This window comes from Gadus morhua, chromosome 4 (genome assembly GCF_902167405.1).
Source record: "Gadus morhua chromosome 4, gadMor3.0, whole genome shotgun sequence".
NCBI lineage: Eukaryota > Metazoa > Chordata > Actinopteri > Gadiformes > Gadidae > Gadus > Gadus morhua.
The window spans coordinates 41,547,030-41,568,651 of NC_044051.1; the positions used below are offsets into that span (position 1 = coordinate 41,547,030).

The 21,622-nt window shown below is 44.6% G+C and overlaps 1 protein-coding gene across 1 annotated transcript; it reads right to left on the bottom strand.

The window, feature by feature from the left end:
• Nucleotides 1–2,138: 2,138 nt before the first annotated feature.
• On the bottom strand, nucleotides 2,139–9,719 carry LOC115541782 (protein NLRC3-like). Its single transcript, XM_030353622.1, has 5 exons — nucleotides 9,678–9,719; nucleotides 9,007–9,220; nucleotides 4,752–6,534; nucleotides 4,142–4,315; nucleotides 2,139–2,494 (listed from the first exon to the last, which is right to left on the bottom strand). The coding sequence occupies exons 1-5, from the start codon at nucleotides 9,717–9,719 to the stop codon at nucleotides 2,242–2,244; spliced, it is 2,466 nt and encodes an 821-aa protein (XP_030209482.1). The 3' UTR covers nucleotides 2,139–2,241.
• Between the last annotated feature and the right edge of the window lie 11,903 nt (nucleotides 9,720–21,622).

The window sequence follows — 21,622 nt, forward strand, 5'->3', positions numbered from 1 at the left end:
TGTCAGTGTGTCTGAGGACCCTCCTCCACCTGGGGACACTCTGTAGAAGTACAGAGAGCCAGCAGGCCGGTCCAGATACACTCCTACTCTGGTGGAGCCAGCGGGGGGGGGAGGGAGGGCTGTCCCTGTACCGTTGTACCAGGCATAGTAACGACCATCAGAACAATCAAGAACCCAGGACTTGTTGTTCCATCCAAGCCTGCTGTCACCACCCCGTCCTCTCCTTGTGATTCCTCTGTATGTCACTCCTATAACAACCACTCCTCTCCACTCTACCTCCCAGTAACAGCGGCCAGTCAGAGCCTCTCTACCCAACACCTGGGGCAGGGAGTCAAATCTGTCTGTGTGATCCGGATACGACTGGTCCTTTCTAACCCACGTCACCTTCCTGTTGTCCTCAGACAGAGAGAGGTCTCTGTGGGCCGTGTTGGGGTCCAGTGTGAGGTCACAGGCATCTGAGGGAGAACCAGACATGATGAGCTGCTGAACCGCTCTTCATCATCCTCATCATCATCACTAGTACTGTTCTCCTGCGCTCTGTGTACATATACATAGATATGAACACATACATACATATACATATGTACTCATACATAGATACACACACCTCAACAATAACGTTATGAAAACATCAACAACAATATTATGAAAACATCAACAACAAACATCTCTCCTTGGATCCAGGCTGCTCTTCTTCTTTTTATTCTCTTTCTTTTTGTGATCGCTCTCTCTTCTTCTTCAGCCCCCTCCCCATCAGCCCCCTCCCCCTCACCAACCCCCCTCATCCCCCTCCCTCTCATCCCCCCCTCAGCCCCCTCCCTCTCATCCCCCCCTCAGCCCCCTCCCTCTCATCCCCCCCTCAGCCCCCTCCCTCTCATCCCCCCCTCCCTCCCCCTCCTCCCTCAGCCCCTTCACCCCCCTCCCCCTCCCCCTCATCCCCCCCTCAGCCCGGTCATCCCCCCTCCCCCTCACCCCTAGTCCTCACCCTCAGTCCCCCCTCAGCCGGTCCGTCCCCCCCCCCCCCCCCCCTCCTCCTCACCCCTAGCCCTCCCCCTCAGCCCCTTCACCCCCCCTCCCCCTCACCCCTAGTCCTCCCCCTCAGCCCCGTCACCCCCCCTCCCCCTCCCCCTCACCCCTAGGCCTCCCCATCAGCCCGGTCACCCCCCTCCCCCTCCCCCTCAGCCCCCCCTCAGCCCCCTCATCCCCCCTCAGCCCGGTGACTGTGATGGTCGACAGTATTAATATACGTAAGATACATGATGTCAGCCATCATCTTCATTCCCAGTAGGATGTGACCTCACTTCCTGCTGTGTGGATGGACTTTCCATCTCAATAGTGAGTGTGTGAGGTGATGAATCAAACAGACACTTACACTTCTTTAGAGCTGGTTTCAGCCTCCACACTCCACCGTGCTCCACACTGGGGGGGAATCAAAGTGAGAGCAGCATGTTGAAACATTCACCTTCATCATCTGCCGTCTCATTACGTTCTACACAACATGAGTGACAGCTGCCTCTTCAAACCACTTCATCTAGCAGCAGCTTGAATCATGTAGGAGACTTTGTCCCCCAGTGGTGAGCTGTCCTCTCCATACCTGAGAGTGTCCAGTCTCCAGCGTGGATCCTCCAGTCCAGCAGAGAGCAGCGCAGCTCCAGAGTCCCCTGGGTGATTGTAGCTCAGGTCCAGCACTCTCAGATGGGAGGGGTTGGAGCTCAGAGCTGAGGCCAGAGAAGCACAGCCTTCCTGTGTGACCAGGCAGCCAGACAAGCTACACACACACACACACACACACACACACACACACACACACACACACACACACACACACACACACACACACACACACACACACACACACACACACACACACACACACACACAATTTATTGTATCTGGTTGAGAGCAGTTTCTACTAAAGTAACCACATTTATAAAGTGTATTCATTCAACATTGAAGACAAGTAAAAGCTTTATTGATACTTCATGGAGACAAAGCTGTGTCACCCTGAGAGTCTGAGAACAGGAAGAGGAAGTGGGGAGATGACATCACAGACAGCAGAACTGCCTTCACTTGGATGTGACAGGATCTTAAACAAATGCTCCTTTCTCAATAGCTACAACTCAATGAGATATTGTTCAGTTAGAGTCAGGAGAAGTCTGCTGTGTTTGGTACGCTAAGACCGTTTCTTCACATGTTCTAACATTGTGTAGAACCAGGGAGTGTTTTGTCAGCAGGGAAAGATCAACAGAAATGCATCAGGCAGGAGCAGCACTTACTGAAAGCTAGAGTAACCAGTTTGAAGAAGAGGGTGATAACTGACCTGAGAGTTTCCAGTGTACAGTGTGGACTCCCCAGTCCAGCAGAGAGCAGCTTCACTCCTGAATCCTTCAGATCATTGGTACTCAGATCCAGCTCTTTCAGACTAGAGGACTTGGAGCTGAGAACTGAGGCCAGGGCTTCACAGCATTTCTTTGACAGATGACAGCTATTCAGCCTTCAAACAAAAAGAACATGTTTAAAATACAAGAATAACAAGAAACTGTGTTAAAAATAACATATTTACTTTTAACATTATGAAAGAATTGTGTTGAAATATTTTATGAGAGATGTTTTAATAACTTAACAAAAATATATTAGTCAATACATTAGATCCTTATCTTATTGTATATTGGGTGTAAAATTGTTGGTATTTAATAGTTGTTTTGTAGGGTTTTAAAAGCCATTTGTAGATTAATATGACATTTATTGTAGTATATTGTGTATTGTATTGTAATACATGTTATTAGTGAATCTAGGTGGTTTGTATTAGAAGTTTTAATCCAATATTATGTACATTGTGTTGAGAGGAGAACAATATCAGAGCGAGCAGGAAAACAGTTTGCGAGCACGAGAGCAAAGACAGCATTTGTGGGTGCAGGGGTGTCAGTTGAGTTCTGCTTCACTTTACGTGCACGCTCAATGAATCGTTTCTGCCTCACAGGCTTTATTGTTGCTCTCGCGATCAGAGAACTGCTGAGCGCAAGTGCAGTTAAAGTGTTTACAATAATGATTTGTGCACACGGATGTGTTTGTTGTTCGCCTGCACAAAGTCATGTTTGCTGGCGCCTTTTGTCAGTGATATGCCGTCATAAACGTTGCAGGCCTGTATGGGCTCAGTGTTGCAACACAATAGACTCTTCACTCTTAAAACGTTCAAGAAAAGTCCCGGTACCATTATAGGGAGCGGAGAAGACTGAGGTTTCCGTCCACAACATCCCAGACACAAACAGAAACACCAATAAAACCGGCTCCACATACACTCTCTCCCGTACACCTTTAGCTGTCAAACAACTAAGAAGTAAATGTCTAAACATCATTTTGCTGGGCGATCTCTAGAGAGCATAAAGTACTCTCCTCCTCTGTCTCTTCCCTCTCTCTCCTTTTTCCCGCTCACTCGTGACCTCTCACCCTTCCCCAGATGACCCCGAAGTCTCGATATCAACCAATCCTATTGGTTGAACCCAAATATCATCAATATAACCAGATGTACTGAGCAAGGTAAAAAAAAAAAAAAAGAATAGTGAGTTGACTTACATTAATAATGAAAAGATAATTATTGATGTATCCTACATATCAACAATAACTTATTGTATACATAAAGAGCTTTTTAAGTTAGTCTCTTCACCTGGCATACACAATATTAAAAATATCTTTCTGAAACCTATTCATATGTGTGAATATATGTTTTGTGCATTTAATAATGAATACTGGACATATTAAGCTTTTAAAAATACATTTTGTTTGACTATTGCAGGTTTCAAATCATTTTTATGAAAATGTTGCTGTTGTGGCTTTCAGGAGGTCTTTGGCATCCAACTAGGGGTCTCTGACCCTCCCAGGACCCCCTATATTTCACCCTGCTCTCTACCATCAACATCCTGTATACAGGGGACACTATCGTTATGTTTTGGGTTTATATTTATAATTAAAGATTTGCAAGCATATGGATGGATTTCAATATCCACCTCAACAACAAGGGGTAGCCTTTATATGATATGAAAGTCTTGAATGTGGTCATCACAGGTACTGAGATAAGATTAGTTATATAACTCTGACTTTTAACATTTATTTGTAACTGTTTTGCACATTGAGTGAAACTGACCTAAGAGTTTCCAGTGTACAGTGTGGACTCCCCAGTCCAGCAGAGAGCAGCTTCACTCCTGAATCCTGCAGATCATTGGTACTCAGATCCAGCTCTCTTAGACAACAGGAGTTGGAGCTGAGAACTGAGGCCAGAGCTTCACAGCATCTCGCTGACAGATGACAGCCATTGAGCCTTTACACACAATGAACACAACATGTTAGGAACTGCGATCAAAACAACAGAAAGCTTTAAGTTATTCCATAATGAAGAATGTTATTAGTTTACCAAAAATTACTAAATAATTAGATGCATACATTTTCATTATATATTCAATGTTAAATGTTAAATAGTTATTTATTTGGGATTGAAAATGTTTTTTGAACGGATACTTCTTCTATATTCTATTGTTCTGAATATTCTCTTACGTGTACTGCAATACATTATACGTCCATAGGACAAAAGAGATGTTATGTATAATATAACTAGTATGTTAATTATGTTATGAGTAGAACAGTAACACATGTTGTTATAAACCTACAGGGATTTTTGCATATTATTTTAACCTTATATTCCAGTTATATTTATATTGTGTAGTGTGTATTGTAATACATGCTATTAGTGAACCAACAGAGATGTTTTAGAGGCTTTGACCACTGGCAGCAGCCTCAGAAGACCCTCCTCTGAAGCAGAGTATTTCTGCAGGTCAAACACGTCCAGCTCCTCTTCTGATGTCACTAGGATGAAGGCCAGAGCTGACAGTTGAGCAAGAGAGAGAGATTCTCCGGAGAGACTTCCTGATGTCAGGGACTGTTCGATCTCCTTCACTAGAGAACGGTCGTTCAGCTCATTCAGACAGTGGAACAGATTGATGCTTCTCTCTGGAGAGAGATCTCCAACTATCTTCTTCTTGATGTAAGACACTGTTTTTCTATTGGTCAGTGAGCTGGTTCCTGTCTGTCCCAGCAGACCTCGTAGGACAATCTGATTGGTCTCCAGAGAGAGGCCCAGGAGGAAGCGGAGGAACAAGTCCAGTTGTCCGTTCTCATTCTGTAAGGCCTTGTCCACAGCACTCTGGTAGAGGAGGAGGAGTTTATCTTCCCCAGAGGTGGGTGGTTCTTCTGAGAGCAGATTGACACCATCGTTGATGAAGGACAGAAAGACATAAAGGGCAGCCAGAAACTCCTGGAGGCTCAGATGGACAAAGCAGAACACCTTATCCTGGTACATCCCACACTCCTCTTTAAATATCTTGGTGAACACTCCTGAGTACACTGAGGCTGCTTTGATACCGATGTGACACTCTGCCAGGTCTGCCTCGTAGAAGATCAGGTTGCCTTTCTTCAGCTGGTTAAAAGCCAGTTTTCCCAAAGAAACAATAATCTTCCTGCTCTCTGGACCCCAGTATGGATCCGTTTCAGCTCTCCCATGGTACTTCCTGTCCCCCTGTATGGACTGAACCCAAAGGAAGTAGCTGTACATCTGAGTCACGGTCTTGGGCATCTCTTCTATCTGGGATTTATTTAAGATGTCCTCCAGAACTGTAGCAGTGATCCAACAGAAGACTGGGATGTGACACATGATGTGGAGGCTTCGTGATTTCTTGACGTGGGAGATGATTGTGTTGGCCAGCGTCTCCTCTCTGAATCTCTTCCTGAAGTACTCCTCCTTCTGTGGGTCAGTGAACCCCCTCACCTCTGTCACCATGTCAACACACTCAGCAGGGATCCGATTGGCTGCCGCAGGGCGTGTGGTTATCCAGATGCGAGCGGAGGGTAGCAGGTCGCCCCTGATGAGGTTTGTCAGCAGCACGTCCACCGAGGACGGCTCTTTGACATCAGTCCAGGTCTGGTTGTTCTGGAAGTCCAGAGGAAATCGACACTCATCCAGACCATCCAAGATGAAGAGAACATTGAACCGTTCATATCTACAGATTCCTGCTTCTTTGGTCTCAATAAAGAAGTGATGAAGAAGTTCCACCAAGCTATACTCTTTCTCTTTCAGTAAATTCAGCTCTCTGAAAGTTAACAGAAATGTGAAGTGTATGTCGTGGTTGGCTTTGCCTTCAGCCCAGTCCAGAGTGAACTTTTGCGTTACGATGGTTTTACCAATGCCGGCCACTCCAGTTGTCATTATTGTTCTTATTGGTTGATCTCGTCCAGGTAAGGGTTTAAAGATGTCTTCACATTTGATTGGTGTTTCTTCCATGGCTGGTTTCCTGGAAGCTGTTTCAATCAGTCTGACCTCATGTTCTTTGTTGACCTCTCCACTGCCTCTCTCTGTGATGAAGAGCTCTGTGTAGAAGTCATTCAGACCCGTTGGAATTCCTGCTTTAGGGATTCCCTCAGACACACACTTTAACTTCTTCTTCAAATGAGACTTGATTTTATGTTGGCACTCAACAGCAGCAGATCCTACATGGGAATGAAGAGAAGACATCAGATAGTGGATGGTGACATCACTTGAAGCATGCTAATATTTCCTGTAAAATGATCATCTTCTTAATATTTACTGACTTCATTACTTGTGGTTCGAGAAGCTGGTCGGGATAAGGAATGGATACATATTTTTTCCTTTTTTGTTTGTTATTTAATCAGCAAAATCATTGGTCTAATGATAATAACAATGATAGTGAATCAGTGGAAATTAACTTCATATGCTGATATAACAAGATAGTGATGCATCTCTTCTACTTATTCCACTTATAGTTATTCTTCTGTTGATTTGCCATTTATTGTTTAACATTCTTTATCCTGATGGACGCACAATAACCTTTCATATCTGGATCAAACCATTTAACTTCATATCCCACAATAACCCTACATATCTGGACCAAACCATTAACCTGATCGAACCACAATAACCCTATATATCTGGATTAGGGATGGGCGTGAGGAATCGATTACTCGAGTACTCCTCGTTACAAATGAACTCGTTTGGTGGACAGGCAAACTCGAGTTTGCATATACACACACAAACAAAGTTTTCTGAAGCAAATGTATCAATTTTCTGTCTGCGCCACTAACGCATGACGTGGGCACAAAGAAAATTAAATGCATCCATTTCCATGGCGCGTTCCGTGCCGTGTGCAGGCACGCCAGAATTCAAAAAGTTAAGAGATGGCGGTTAAAGCAAAGCGCAGCGAAGTATTGAAATACTTTAAAGAAATAGGAGATCATAAGGTGAAATGTAAAATATGCAAAGCGAAATCGAGCTACCAGAAAGTACTATGCGGCAACATATGCTCCTGAAACACAACGGTGAGTTCGGGAAAGCAGACCCGCAGCAACGTTGAAAGTGAAAGTGTGTCGGCTATTTTCACCGCCGCAAGACGCAGCTGTAATCCCGGGCGTGTAGAGAAGATCACAACGCTGAGTATTTCCATAGTCCATTTGCTGCCGTTTTATTTGCAGCTTTAAATTATTTGCAATGGTTAGGCTACTTGTTTCGTTTTTTTTAAACTGTTACAGGCCTTGGTTCGACGTGATTTAAATTGTGAGACGCATATTTATTTTTGTAAGGAAAATGTGTTTTGAACGTTTGCAAAAATAAATAATGAATACTCTGATAACTCTGACTGTTTTGATGGAGAATAAGCATTACATGTTTGGTTGGTAATATTGCCGTTCATCATCAGGCCTATTCCTGCTGCAGATGCGTTGCATTCTAAAAATAGATTTGATTTAACGAGTACTCGATTGATCCTCGAGGAATTCCTTCGATTACTCGAGTTTGGAATTTACTACTCGTGCCCATCCCTAATCTGGATCAAACCATTTAACCTGATCGACCGACAATAACAGTTCATATCTGGATCAAACCATTGAACGCCCAAGAAGAAAGATATCTCCACATTGATGAATTATTAATGAAGAATTCACCTAACACTAGGGATGGGCAAAATGATTCTTTTCCGGGAACTAGTTCTTTCAGTTCAGTTCACTATAACGATTCGTTTATTTGATTCGTTCGTTTTGATTCGTTCGTTACGTCAGATTACATCTTAAAAAAAATAAATAATAAAAAAACTTTTTTTTATTATTTTTTTAATTGGTCGTGGGCCCGGATAGGACCGTCAAGACCGCAGTCCGCCGTTTGGAGACGCCTGCTATATAGTATGTCGAACGTCCCACCAATATTTATACCACTTGCTTACTCTCTATATTTCATTCATGGTTTTACATTTATAATTTTATTTTACTTTACATTTAATTCTTCATTGTTCAGGCATTACAGAACTTGCATGGTCATAAATAAAAAATACGAACTGCAGTTTAATTTCTTTGTTTGTTCTTAAATTGACGTAGAATGGAGCAAAGACTCCTGGGATTGGGAAATGCGTTTATCCAATAAACAGATGGAGGTCAAGTCTATTTTCGAAAAAATGTAGGGGGATATATGAGTCGAATGGTATGACCCAAGATACGTCAGACAGAGAAAGCGCGCATATTCGACGGTACCGCCTTGTCATTGGTTTACCCAGGTGCCATTCCAACACCATTGCTACCTCTCATTGGCTGAATCTTTGAGAAAGTTGTAGACTCAATCAATGGAAGTCGCGGGGAGACGGAGCTCTGTTCGTTTGTATATTTTATTTACGTGACCATATGTTTGGTTTATGTTAAAAAAAAAGAATCAAAGAACCAGTTCTTCTTGTTTTGGGGAACCAGTTCTTGTCGTTTCATTTCGGGATTCGTTCGTTGTAACGAATCAGTCGCGACCGACACATCCCTACTTAACACTAAAATAGATTATGGTATTTCTAAACAGAACAAATAAGAGTCTCATACTACTCTAAATATACATTTTCATTCTGTTTTCAAGATAAGAGTCTTCCGCGCTTCAAAATAATAGTCTCCTCTGTCTTCAAAATAAGAGTCTCTTACCGCCCCACAGTGTGTCAGCCAGTTCCTCCTGGTTCATCTCCATCAGGCAGAGCTTTGTGATGTCCACCACTCCCTCTATGGCGCGCCTCCTCTGCTCCTCGTTCTTACCATCCACCTCCTCCTCCTCCCTCTGACTCTCTGAGCATTGTGGGTAATCTGAGAAGAGATCCCTCCAGAGCTTCTTCAGCTCCTTGTCTAGGAAAGCATGTGCGTTCTCCTCAGCCCTCTGGAACAGAACAAACATCAAGGAGGACTTTACTCTGAACTCACTGAGGACATCAGAAGCATCTGTCCTGGATTCACGTCCCACTGGTATAAAGAGGGAAGCCTGGAGACGATGAGCACCACAAGAGATGCTTTCCGATGTTCATGTAGAGCTGAAGTCAGATGACTTGGTGGACATTTACACACCTTGATCAGCTCTGTTTGATGCTTCTGTACAGACTGAGCACTGGTGACCTTTGACCTCTCCTGGTGTCTGTAGAGAACACACACACACACACACACACACACACACACACACACACACACACACACACACACACACACACACACACACACACACACACACACACACAGTGTTGTTAACGGGGGGGAGGGACCGTACCGGCCTTGTGCTGAATTTTGACGGGGGGGGGGGGGGGGGGCTATGATATATGGGCTATCATGACACGGCTCTTCTCAATGCCGTGGAACGCTCCGTTCACTAGCATGGGCCCTTCTATTGTCCCACTTAACGTCAATATAACTCTGCATGTGGAAGGGAAAATAGCTTTCTTTGTAATTACAATATTATGCTGCTGTATTTTCAGAGACCCCCACAGATATTTGAGTTTGCTGCTTTCATGGGAGTCAGACCTCTCTTTATGGGAGCTCAGCTCCCACTGGCTCCCACCTAACTCGAACCCTGGCTATAGGTCTTTCTACACTGCCGAGCCGGTTCGGTCGCAGCTTATTGGCACGCCCGATGATTTCACCTTCTTATCTCAAGTTTCCTGTGTTAAACCGAGGGGGTTAAATCCCCCATTCGTCACGGCGCGGGGTTTCTTGGTTCACTGGGGAAGGCGGGGCTGTGCACGGAGTCTCTGACCTCTTTAGAATCATTTGTATTATCGCATACTCCCGAATGTTTTCATTTTTTTATGAATGAAGACACCCGCATGCAATAATGAGTTCACGTCTGAGTGGAGACTACAAACGCGATTAACTATGGTCAGGGATGTTCGTTACTGTCTAGACAGGGTCCAATAAATAGTGAACTTCATCACAGCCTCACCGAAGCGCCTACAGTGCTTAATGCAAACAATCGCAACAAAAAACGCCTGCAGAAATTCTCCACCCGCTGGTCTCAGCATGATGCATGCCTAGTAGCCAATGTCTTCTGTCATTGATCAATAAGAGGACATTTTAACCAGAGCGATGGAATCATTTGACTTTATTATATGCCTTGTGACGTGGTGTATGATCGGTACATTTCGGCTGCGCATGTTTTTATGGAATTTTTAATTGCTGCAATTAATGATGTTGTTGTTGACTTCTAACATGTCTCTATCTTTGCTGTTTAAATCTAACAGTAGTCTTTGAGTAATAGATCGGCGGTAACCACTGTTTTTGGTTGGGAAATGGCTCAAGCTGGCATTCCGTGATATTGGATGTGTTTTAATAAAACGCATCCAATACTAGGAATGTCCGCTGGTGATGCCACTGAGTAGGCTAAAGCAGGCTAACGATTCTCTTAGCGTCCTACGAGTACCCTGGAGTCCTCGTTAGCTACGAGCATTTTCACGACATTCGTTACCAAAGATGCTTTCGGGAAACGATGTGAAAACTGTACGATGCTCGTACGACGCACTTCACGATCCACTTAGGCTATCGATGCTTTCGGTAAACTGGGCCCTGTAAACATCAGTATCAGTAGAGTCTGATAACAACAAACCGGTCTGTTTTCATCGTCTGTTTGAATCTCCTACCTCTCCTCTCTGGAGGGGCATCCATCTTTAAAGTTAATAGGTATACCCATAGACCGGTCACTCTTCATGGAGACACAGCTGGGTCCAGGGGAGTCTGCTCTCTCCTGCCTCCTTCTGAAAAACAAATAACATCTGGAAGTTAGGATTTGTGGATGTCGTTTCATTTGATCACTTATTGCAGGGCTACTCAACTACTTTCTCATGACTTTCGATTTCAATAATCTTTGTCAGCTTGTTGAAATGGAAATTTAAGGGGGGGGGGGGGGCAGAAAAAGTTATTATGGCATTTAAGCACTTACATGTTGACATAAAAGCCCACAAACCCTTCATACTGTGCATAGAGTGTTGATTCACAATGCGTTTAGCTAACATAGAAAATAGAGCAGTCAATTTCTACATTTCTACACAGACCTGTGTTATTCTTCATGGATAATTGGTTGCAACAAATCACTTCACCTCCAAAGATAAATTAAAACTGATTCAATAAATGGGGCCGTTTGAACGACACTGAATCTTTAAACAATAAACCTGTAAAGTCGTCTTAAGTCATTTAATTCATACGATTGCTGTGTCCAGGGGAGCCTGCTCTCTCCTGCTGCTCTGGGCTTCCACACACGCACGCACGCACGCACGCACGCACACACACACACACACACACACACACACACACACACACACACACACACACACACACACACACACACACACACACACACACATACACACACACACACACACACACACAGCTGTTACCAAGACTTATAATGGAGTCATGATGAATCACTGCTGAGCTCTGAGATGGACAACAGTCACACGCACACACACACACACACACACACACACACACACACACACACACACACACACACACACACACACACACACACACACACACACACACAATCTATTGTTTCCTCCTGACCTGTAAACATCAGTATCAGTAGAGTCTGATAACAACAAACCGGTCTGTTTTCATCGTCTGTTTGAATCTCCTACCTCTCCTCTCTGGAGGGGCGTCCATCTTTAAAGTTAATAGGTATACCCATAGACCGGTCACTCTTCATGGAAACACAGCTGGGTCCAGGGGAGTCTGCTCTCTCCTGCCTCCTTCAGAAAAACAAAAAAACATCTGGAAGTTAGGATTTGTGGATGTCGTTTCATTTGATCATTTATTGCAGGGCTACTCAAATACTTTCTCATGACTTTTGATTTCAATAATCTTTGTCAGCTTATTGAAATGGAAATTTAAGGGGGGGGGGGGGGCAGAAAAAGTTATTATGACAGCCGTCAAAGTCCTCATATGCGATATCAATGACATTTATCCAGAGTGGGCCAAGCGCAAAAAATATTGCCTGTGGATCCTGTCTCTAGTGTTTTGTGTGATTTGACTGGCAGTTTGTCTGCTTATAGGTCGGAATGAAGCGGCCACCGATTGACAGGATGGGTACTTTATTCTACCGGACTCGTTCGCTTCTTCACTAGACACACGCGCTACCGCTCGCTCTCCTCGCTCGTCCACTCACTTACTGACGTTACTCACACACACTTTGGGGCCGTTTGAAAGACACTGAATCTTTAAACAATAAACCTGTAAAGTCGTCCTAAGTCATTTAATTCATACGATTGCTGTGTCCAGGGGAGCCTGCTCTTTCCTGCTACTCTGGGCTTCCACACACGCACGCACGCACGCACGCACACACACACACACACACACACACACACACACACACACACACACACACACACACACACACACACACACACACACACACACACACACACACACACACACACACACACACGTTACTAAGACTTATAATGGAGTCATGATGAATCACTGCTGAGCTCTGAGATGGACAACAGTCACACGCACGCACACACACACACACACACACACACACACACACACACACACACACACACACACACACACACACACACACACACACACACACACACACACACACACACACACACACACACAATCTATTGTTTCCTCCTGACCTGTAAACATCAGTATCAGTAGAGTCTGATAACAACAAACCGGTCTGTTTTCATCGTCTGTTTGAATCTCCTACCTCTCCTCTCTGGAGGGGCGTCCATCTTTAAAGTTAATAGGTATACCCATAGACCGGTCACTCTTCATGGAAACACAGCTGGGTCCAGGGGAGTCTGCTCTCTCCTGCCTCCTTCAGAAAAACAAAAAAACATCTGGAAGTTAGGATTTGTGGATGTCGTTTCATTTGATCATTTATTGCAGGGCTACTCAAATACTTTCTCATGACTTTTGATTTCAATAATCTTTGTCAGCTTATTGAAATGGAAATTTAAGGGGGGGGGGGGGGGCAGAAAAAGTTATTATGACAGCCGTCGAAGTCCTCATATGCGATATCAACGACATTTATCCAGAGTGGGCCAAGCGCGAAAAAAATTGCCTGTGTGATCCTGTCTCTATTGTTTTGTGTGATTTGACTGGCAGTTTTTCTGCTTATAGGTCGGAATGAAGCGGCCACCGATTGACAGGATGGGTACTTTATTCTACCGGACTCGTTCGCTTCTTCACTAGACACACGCGCTACCGCTCGCTCTCCTCGCTCGTCCACTCACTCGCTGACGTTACTCACACACACTTTGGTTATTCATTTATTTATTTAGCTATACTTTGATAGTATTCTTTCTGTTCAAATCTGTTCAGTGTTCCAAATAATTTCTTATTAAATATTACATTAAGTTAATTGTGATATAAGTGTTGTTTAAATAAAATGCTTTTTAAATTTAAAAAAATCGTGGGATGTATCGAACCGTGGGTCGAAATTCGTGATACAAACCGAATCGTGAGTTGGTGTATTGTCACAGCCCTAGTGTGTGTGTGTGTGTGTGTGTGTGTGTGTGTGTGTGTGGCTCAGTGTGTCTGGGAGGCAGGTGGCTTCCTAAGGTGGGGTGTAGCGAGCGGTCATGTTTGGGGCATGTAGGGGGTATATGGTATTTTATACAACGGGGGGCCTAAATCCAGCGATCTGATTGGTTCCTAACTGTTGTATAATGAGTGTATACATAACTGCTATGACGCCCAATCATTTTGTGAAAGTTTGCATATCACTCCGCGCCTAGAACTAGAAACAGTTACAAAGTAAAACATATGTTGGATGATGGAGAGGGTGTAAATGTTGTTACTCCGGGAGTGAGCAAGGCGATGGAGAGACTAACGACAGCTTAGGCACACGGCGAGTGAACTGCTCCATAGGATAAATTGCCGGCGAACCGCTCTAGCCGAGCCTTCTCTCGGAGGGACGCTAAAGTGTGTTGCATAGCGACCGTCGATGCATTTTGAAGGCAGCCAGGAGGGACCAATTTTTTTATATTCTTTAATAAAACGGCTACTTTGACTTTCTTGGTTTCTTTTTAAATGTAGTGTGTCTATGACTTTCGTTTTCCCATAATAGTAACCGTTGTATAAAAGCAATAGCTCACTTCAGTCAGTGGTATGTGCCCACTGTGAAGGGGGTCGCCGGCCCTCCGCTGCGCGTCGGGGCCGGACAACGCCCCTTAACAGTGGTATAATGAGCACATACCACAGCCTGTCGTGATCTATTGCTTAAACATAATATATATATATATGGGTGCAGGTTGACCGTAGTCATGAGGGTGTGTGTGTGTGTGTGTGTGCGTGCGTGTGCTTGTGTGAGTAGGGCATGTGGGGGTCAAGCGTATATGGGTGAAAGTTGACCGTAGTCGTGTGTGTGTGTGTGTGTGTGTGTGTGTGTGTGTGTGTGTGTGTGTGTGTGTGTGTGTGTGTGTGTGTGTGTGCGTGTGTGTAGCAGCTTTTAAAGTGAGGGAGGAAGGACTGCGTGCTTGGTTGCCATTGGCCTGCTTGCACTGATAGTGGCCTATTGGGGCATAAGTATGTGACACTCAAGTTGTTTCAGGGTGTTTTGATGAACTACAACATCGCAGGATGGGATCATTATGTGAATTGATACAAATCCACCAGTGGCAGCATTGGACTTTGAAAGCTGGAGGGTAGCATGTCTTGGACTACAAGGGCAGAAGGAAAGGATGCAAAGCCAATTAGTCAAATCAGGCCTACTTTTGATTTGTAAAACTAAATTAAAAAAATCTGGGCCTAGCATTGGGCCTATTTTTGCCCTCAATGACTGAAGCTATTGGTTGTTATTTGGCTATGTTTATTTTCAGCTACAATTGCTTTGAGAAAAATAAAGAAACAATACCAAAAGTGATGCCACTTAAAATGCAACACGCTCTGAATCATTCACGTACATCCATTACATAATATCAAACAGAACGGTCAGAGTAACAAACAATTAAAAGAACAACAAGAACATTATTTCACAACTATTTACATGGGTTGTAAGCATAACACTGTTTGACGCAAATGTAGATGAGATGTGTGGGATGGGTTGTTGGCTTAGCTCAGGAGGTAGAGCAATTGTCTTGTAACTGAAAGGTTGCTAGTTCGATCCCCAGCTAGCCTCCTAGCTGAGTGTTGACGTGTCCCTGAGCAAGACACTTAACCCTAACTGTCGCCTTGCATGGGTGACTCTGCCGTCGGCGGGTCAATGAGTGTATTAACCGATGTAAGTCTTTTTGGAAAAAGCGTCTGCTAAATGCCCTAATTGTAAAGTTTCAGAATGTTGGTCATGGTGTCAGGCCAATTATGATCTAGGGACTTCATTTATAGATCAAGTCAACCCTCCTTGCGGCCTCCGCCCGGCCGCGGGCTACGGATCCCTTAGCTAGTCCCACCCACTCAGAGGAGGACTTCCCTCCTCTCTCCCTTTGAACCCCTTGTTATTCACCGGCCGCCAACACTTTCGGGGAAATGAATGGGAGGCAACGGAGGCTGAGGGAGGAACGCCCTCCCTGAAGTAATTATCAATAGGAGATAGGGGGTGGTAATGTCCCTTTCCTAGGGAAACGAACATAACATAAATACAAAGGCATTAAAGTAGTCCTATTTAAGGGCATTAATTCATCAAAGTAGTCAATCTACCTCTTTTATTCTCAACAATGTTAAGGACGATCTCCCTCCTCCTCATTGGAGAAGCCTCCACTGGTGTGTAGTCATGTGTGTGTGCATGGGTGTGTGTGTGTGGGTGTGTGTGTGTGTGTGCATGTGTGGGTGTGTGTGTGTGTGTGCATGTGTGTGCGTGTGTGTGTGTGTGTGTGTGTGTGTGTGTGTGTGTGTGTGTGTGTGTGTGTGTGTGTGTGTAGTCATGAGTGTGTGGGGATGGTTCAGTGTGTCTATGGGGGCTCGTAACAGCCTAATGTGATCTACTGTTGCAGCGACCGGGGATGTTGGGGTATGCCTAGATGGGAGCGAATGAGCATGAGAGTCTGCGAACGTCAAAGTCTTAAAGGGAAACTGTGTAAAAATTACTCCCATCTAGTGGTACAATTGTATATTGCATTCAAACTCAAAAACTACGGTGGGCAGTATGTGCCAAGAAGCTGTGTCATGACATCCAATACTACCTCATCGAGTCATTCGAGTGATGATGAGGTTCGTTATTTCAAACTGCATTTAATCATTAGTGTAAGCTAATGATGTATGAGTAATTACTCCTCGAGCAAGATAGTGAATTATTTCAGTCATCATTCACGCTGGCTCAGAGAGAAAACGCGTTTGCATTTCCTGTACCACGTAGTGCTTTTTGTCCCTCTCGGCAGTTCATAGACCGGAAGAACATGGAAGCCTCCATGAACCTTACCCGTCCTACGTTACTACATATTAATTATTCTTCGCTCAGGAGGATAAGTGAGATTTTTGGCAGAGCTAATTTTACACCAATGAGGACTTATTTATGAATGAATACGTTGATTTGAGGTAATAAATGACTTAAAATATTACACAGTGTCCCTTTAAACGGGGTGTTTTAACTAATATATTATACTATGTGTTATTCTATTATAGTATTATTTTGACATAAAAACGCTATAATATTCCGTATAGTAACAATGGGAAAAACGGGGCTGGTATATACTAGATATGTTCATTAATATGTATATTAAAGTATGTAGTATGTATGTAACCTATTTCGACCTAACCTATTAACGTTAAAGGTTTTGTCTTAAACTGTTGATATTTCTTATATAAACGTCAAATTATCTTGTGTGAACCTTGTCCAGTCTCATATCTCTCTCTCTTATTCCATTCAATGAGATGTTAACTGATAACATATAGGCTTTTGGTTGTGGTAGCAGCCATGGTGACAATGGCTGGCTGCCACGGGTCGCTCATTCAGCCATACCTCTGGTTGGTTGCGACCTACCGTATTGGTCCGAATATAAGACGACCCTGATTATAAGACGACCCCCGTTTTTCAACACAAACATTTAGAAAAAAAGATTTGCAGACCACATTTGCAGAACAAAGAACTTCATTTATTTTCTTAATAACAATATTAAAAACACAGTGAATTAAACACTTGTTATATTAATGACAATAATAATAATGCCAGTAAAGGCCACGGCACTTTCAAGGCAAAATATGTACAGTATGATTCAAAATGAATATCAAGCAATAATCAAGCAACATTGTGAATATTTTTAAATAACAGAGAAAATACAGGCCACATATTTAACTAAAATTCGCCAAACTTTGCCTTCGATGTCTCTCTATCCCTCACACGCGTCCTCTGCCCCGCTGTGTTCGCTCTCGCTGTCATCGCTCCCCAGCTGCTCCGCTTCCACCGGCTCCTCCCAAAGCGCGTTTTCGCTGACGTATTCAAAAACTCTCCGGTCAACCTCACTGAAACGACCACTTTGAGGACCACGGTAGGATTTGCGCTGACTGTTGGCATCTTTGAGACGTTGTTTTGGTGCTCGCCATCTTCTTACGTTACACTCCGTGACCCCGAACTTCTTGGCAGCTTGGCAGTTGTTACTTGACTCTGCCTTATTGACGACCATTATTTAAAAATTGGCAACATAGCTCCTCCGCTGTTGTTGATTGACCTGACCCACTTTTGAGCCACTTGTCTCTAAATGTCTTTAAACACCGGTAACGGTCTGGTTGTTAACGACGCTGGACTACTTCTTCCCGGTACCAATTCCTGGCGCCACCTGCGGCCGCGAATGTGTATTGACATTTAAATGTAGAGGCGAAGAAGAGAAACTGCGCTCTGAATACTAGACCCCGAATATAAGACGACCCGACTTTTTCAGACTTATTTCGAGGGGAAAAAAGGTCGTCTTATGTTCGGACCAATACGGTATTTGCCGCCAAAAGGGTCGCGACGTTGTTATGGTCGCGACCTAGGGGCCGTGTCCACCAAAAGCCTTTTTAAAAGGCGGAGCGCTCCGTGAACTGCTTTCAACGCGTTTGTGCGCGCCGCTCAAAAAAGGCGCACAAAGCGTTTTTCGTTTACGTCATTAAATACGCGTCATCGCTTGTATCCATAGATATGCAGCTTCTATCTGTAGGCTCCATCATCTGCCATCTGACGCCTGAACGTCCTCTCTGGTTGCTCCTACAATTTTATTAGAAAATGAATAAAAGATTAATAGCGCTTCTTGCCGTGGCGGCGGAGGCTGCGTACGATCCCCCTGCGCCTGTCGTGGTTGCCCGGAGGAGAGTGGGGGTCCACAGCATTAATCGTGGCCTGGTTGCGCGTTGTCTGGTCATGATACGCCTTTAACGTGAGGTCGTACAGGACCGGACACTCACTCACAGCTGTTATTAAACTTTCGTCCGACATGTTTCCGTTTGTGTTCTGTTGATACTTTCAGCCTTGCCTCCTCCTCGATTTTGATTGGTCGTTCGAAAAAAGCGCCGATGACGTGGAGCGCTTTTCTTCAAAAGTTGAACTGTTTTCAACTGGGGCGCGCGCCTAGAAGCGCGAGGCGCGCGGAGCGTTTAACCGCCCCGGGCGGCTTTTTAAAAGGCACGCTGCATGCGCGTCCTGCCATAGAGAATGCATTGCAGACAGGCGCTCCGCCTTTTAAAAAGGCTTTTGGTGGACACGGCCCCCTAGTCGGTCAGCCTGCCAGAGCCAGCGGCCAGCAGCCAGCAGCCAGCGGCTGGCCTGTCGTCGCAGCCAGCCAGCCGAAACCAGCCAGGCGTCGCTGCCCGTCATTACGTCGTATGATTATCATACCGTCGTACTAAATCATACAAAAATGTTAAAATGAAAGGGTCCGATTACGTCAATGAGTTTGAGTAAAATAGCAAATATATACCTGACCGTGGAGGGAGTCGAACAGCCAACGTGTTGGTCACTAACCTAGCGTCACTACCGCTTGTACCACCATGGAATTGACTGATAGTCTTTGCACTTATATTTAACTATATCACTCTATAACGAAGAACTTTGTACATAACATTCAATATTAGGCTTAATGACATTTAACAAAACAAATATATAGGCTATATATAAGATATAAAATACATTATTTGAATACGCCACAATTTACAACTAATAAATTGTATTGATACTGATAGACCACCGATTTCTTCATTTTAAACTGTAGGCCTACTTCAATATACAAATATAAAAATAATATTTGCAATAAAGAGCTGTAGGTAGCTTTCGCCAGAGAGCATGGCTTTCTGGTACTTCAACTGTCGCAAAAAACCCGTTGATAACATGCAAATAACTGATTAAGGACCGCCTATAGACTTTGAGTGACAGAGCCAGCCAGCGACCAAAACGGCAGCCAGACGATAAAACGGCAGCCAGACGAGCGACCAATGCAACCTACGTCGCGACCAATGCGACCTACGTCGCGACCAATGCGACCTACGTCGCGACCAATGCGACCTACGTCGCGACCAATGCGACCTACGTCGCGACCAATGCGACCTACGTCGCGACCAATGCGACCTACGTCTCGACGCACGTCGTTGGCCACTCAGAGAGCTCGGCCCTCCTCTCCCCAAGAGAGAGAAGAGGACATCCATGTGTATATGGATGTATCTGGTAGAGAATTTATTTATGCAGGGTAAAACCAGCAGAACAATAATTTTAAACACTAATCACATGGTTTTGTTTAAGAACCCACACGACAAATATCAGATTTTGTTAATAGCCAGGCAGATGTTCCCGTGGAGGACAAAGTGTTTTCTAGAGCCCTTTGCCGATGCTACTAGTACGCCGTATGGCTAACTGCTAGTGGACTTTAAAGCCACGACGCCCGACACTCTACGGCCAGACAAGTGCTGGATACATCAGTTTAATCTAACCCAGGAACGGTAACCAGGACAAAGTGCAAGCCATTGTGAACCCCATTTAAGTTCCCTGTTCTTCAGTGTGTTGTTACACTACATTACCCATGATTCAATATCACAGGGCCCTCCCCATGTGCCTCAGTGCAGCCAGACGGCTGCACTGAGGCGCAGACATGTCGTGTGCTGTTGCATTTACATACACCGGTAAGACAGACCTCCAGGCCAAGACGCATGCCCACAGTGTGAGGACAGTGTGTGTGTGTGTGTGTGTGTGTGTGTGTGTGTGTGTGTGTGTGTGTGTGTGTGACATGGCCTACACTAAAGCCCTTATTGGGCCCACCTGATTAGGACGCCCTTGTACATAACAGCAAAGCGTGTCTTTCACCAGCTGAGCTCAAACAATGGAGGACAAGCACCTGCGTGTGGCTTGATTGATGCGTGTGTTTCTGCCGGGTCAGGGTGGAGGGAGGGAGAGGGTTTAAAGGGTGTCCATGACGAGGTAGTTGTTGTTTGGTAGTCATTGTTGCCATCGTTATTCGGCTTCTCAACCACGATTGCGTCCGAGCACCTTAGCATTGTTTCGCCGTTTGGAAATGATCTATTAATGGTTGGCGGAATTGGTTATGATGATCCATGTTTGCTCACGGCCAAAGGTCTTTGATCAGAGAAAGGATTTGGATCCAGGTTTAAATTATTTACTTTAGATTGTAAAAATAGGATTGTTTTGCGCCTCAAGTGGAGTCATCAAAAGGAGTTAATTGAATCTGAAGTGTGTGGAATAAGTTTGTAACCTGTAACCGAAAGGTTGCTAGTTCGATCCCCGGCTCCTCCTAGCTGAGTGTTGATGTGTCCCTGACAGTGTTTCCCATACATAGACCATTGTGTGGCGCGGTGCCACAGAATCAACATCGAACGCCACGAATTGATTGTGTCTTTTTTTTTTTTTTTTTTTTTTTATAACGCGATTTGGAAATCTAAAAATCGTTTCGTCCATTCATCTCTGCATAGCACTACGGAGTGATAATAACAAAGACGTGAATCAGGCAATAAATCCAATTTCCTTGACAGCGGTAAAGTTCGGTGTGCATTAAAGTACAGACGGAGTGGACCAATTGCGAACTACTGCAGCTGCTCCAAGTTAAACCCCAAACTAATCGGAATAAGTGTTTATAGCGGACTACACCACCTCTCATATTCCGCATAGAATTCTATTCCGAACCGATTGAGGCGTATATAGATGATACTTTTCTATTCCGATTGAGCTGTTCTTCCACATCTATGCGGATCAGATGTGTCCGCATGTAAACGCAGAGTTACATGCACACTCACTGACGGCCGCGTCGCCGTGCTGTGTCGCCGGTGTCATGCCAAATTTGTACCGGCTGCCAAATTTGTACCGGGCGCGTCATCCATACGTAATCCATTCCAAACCTGCCTGGCAGCAGATGGTCGCGTCCGT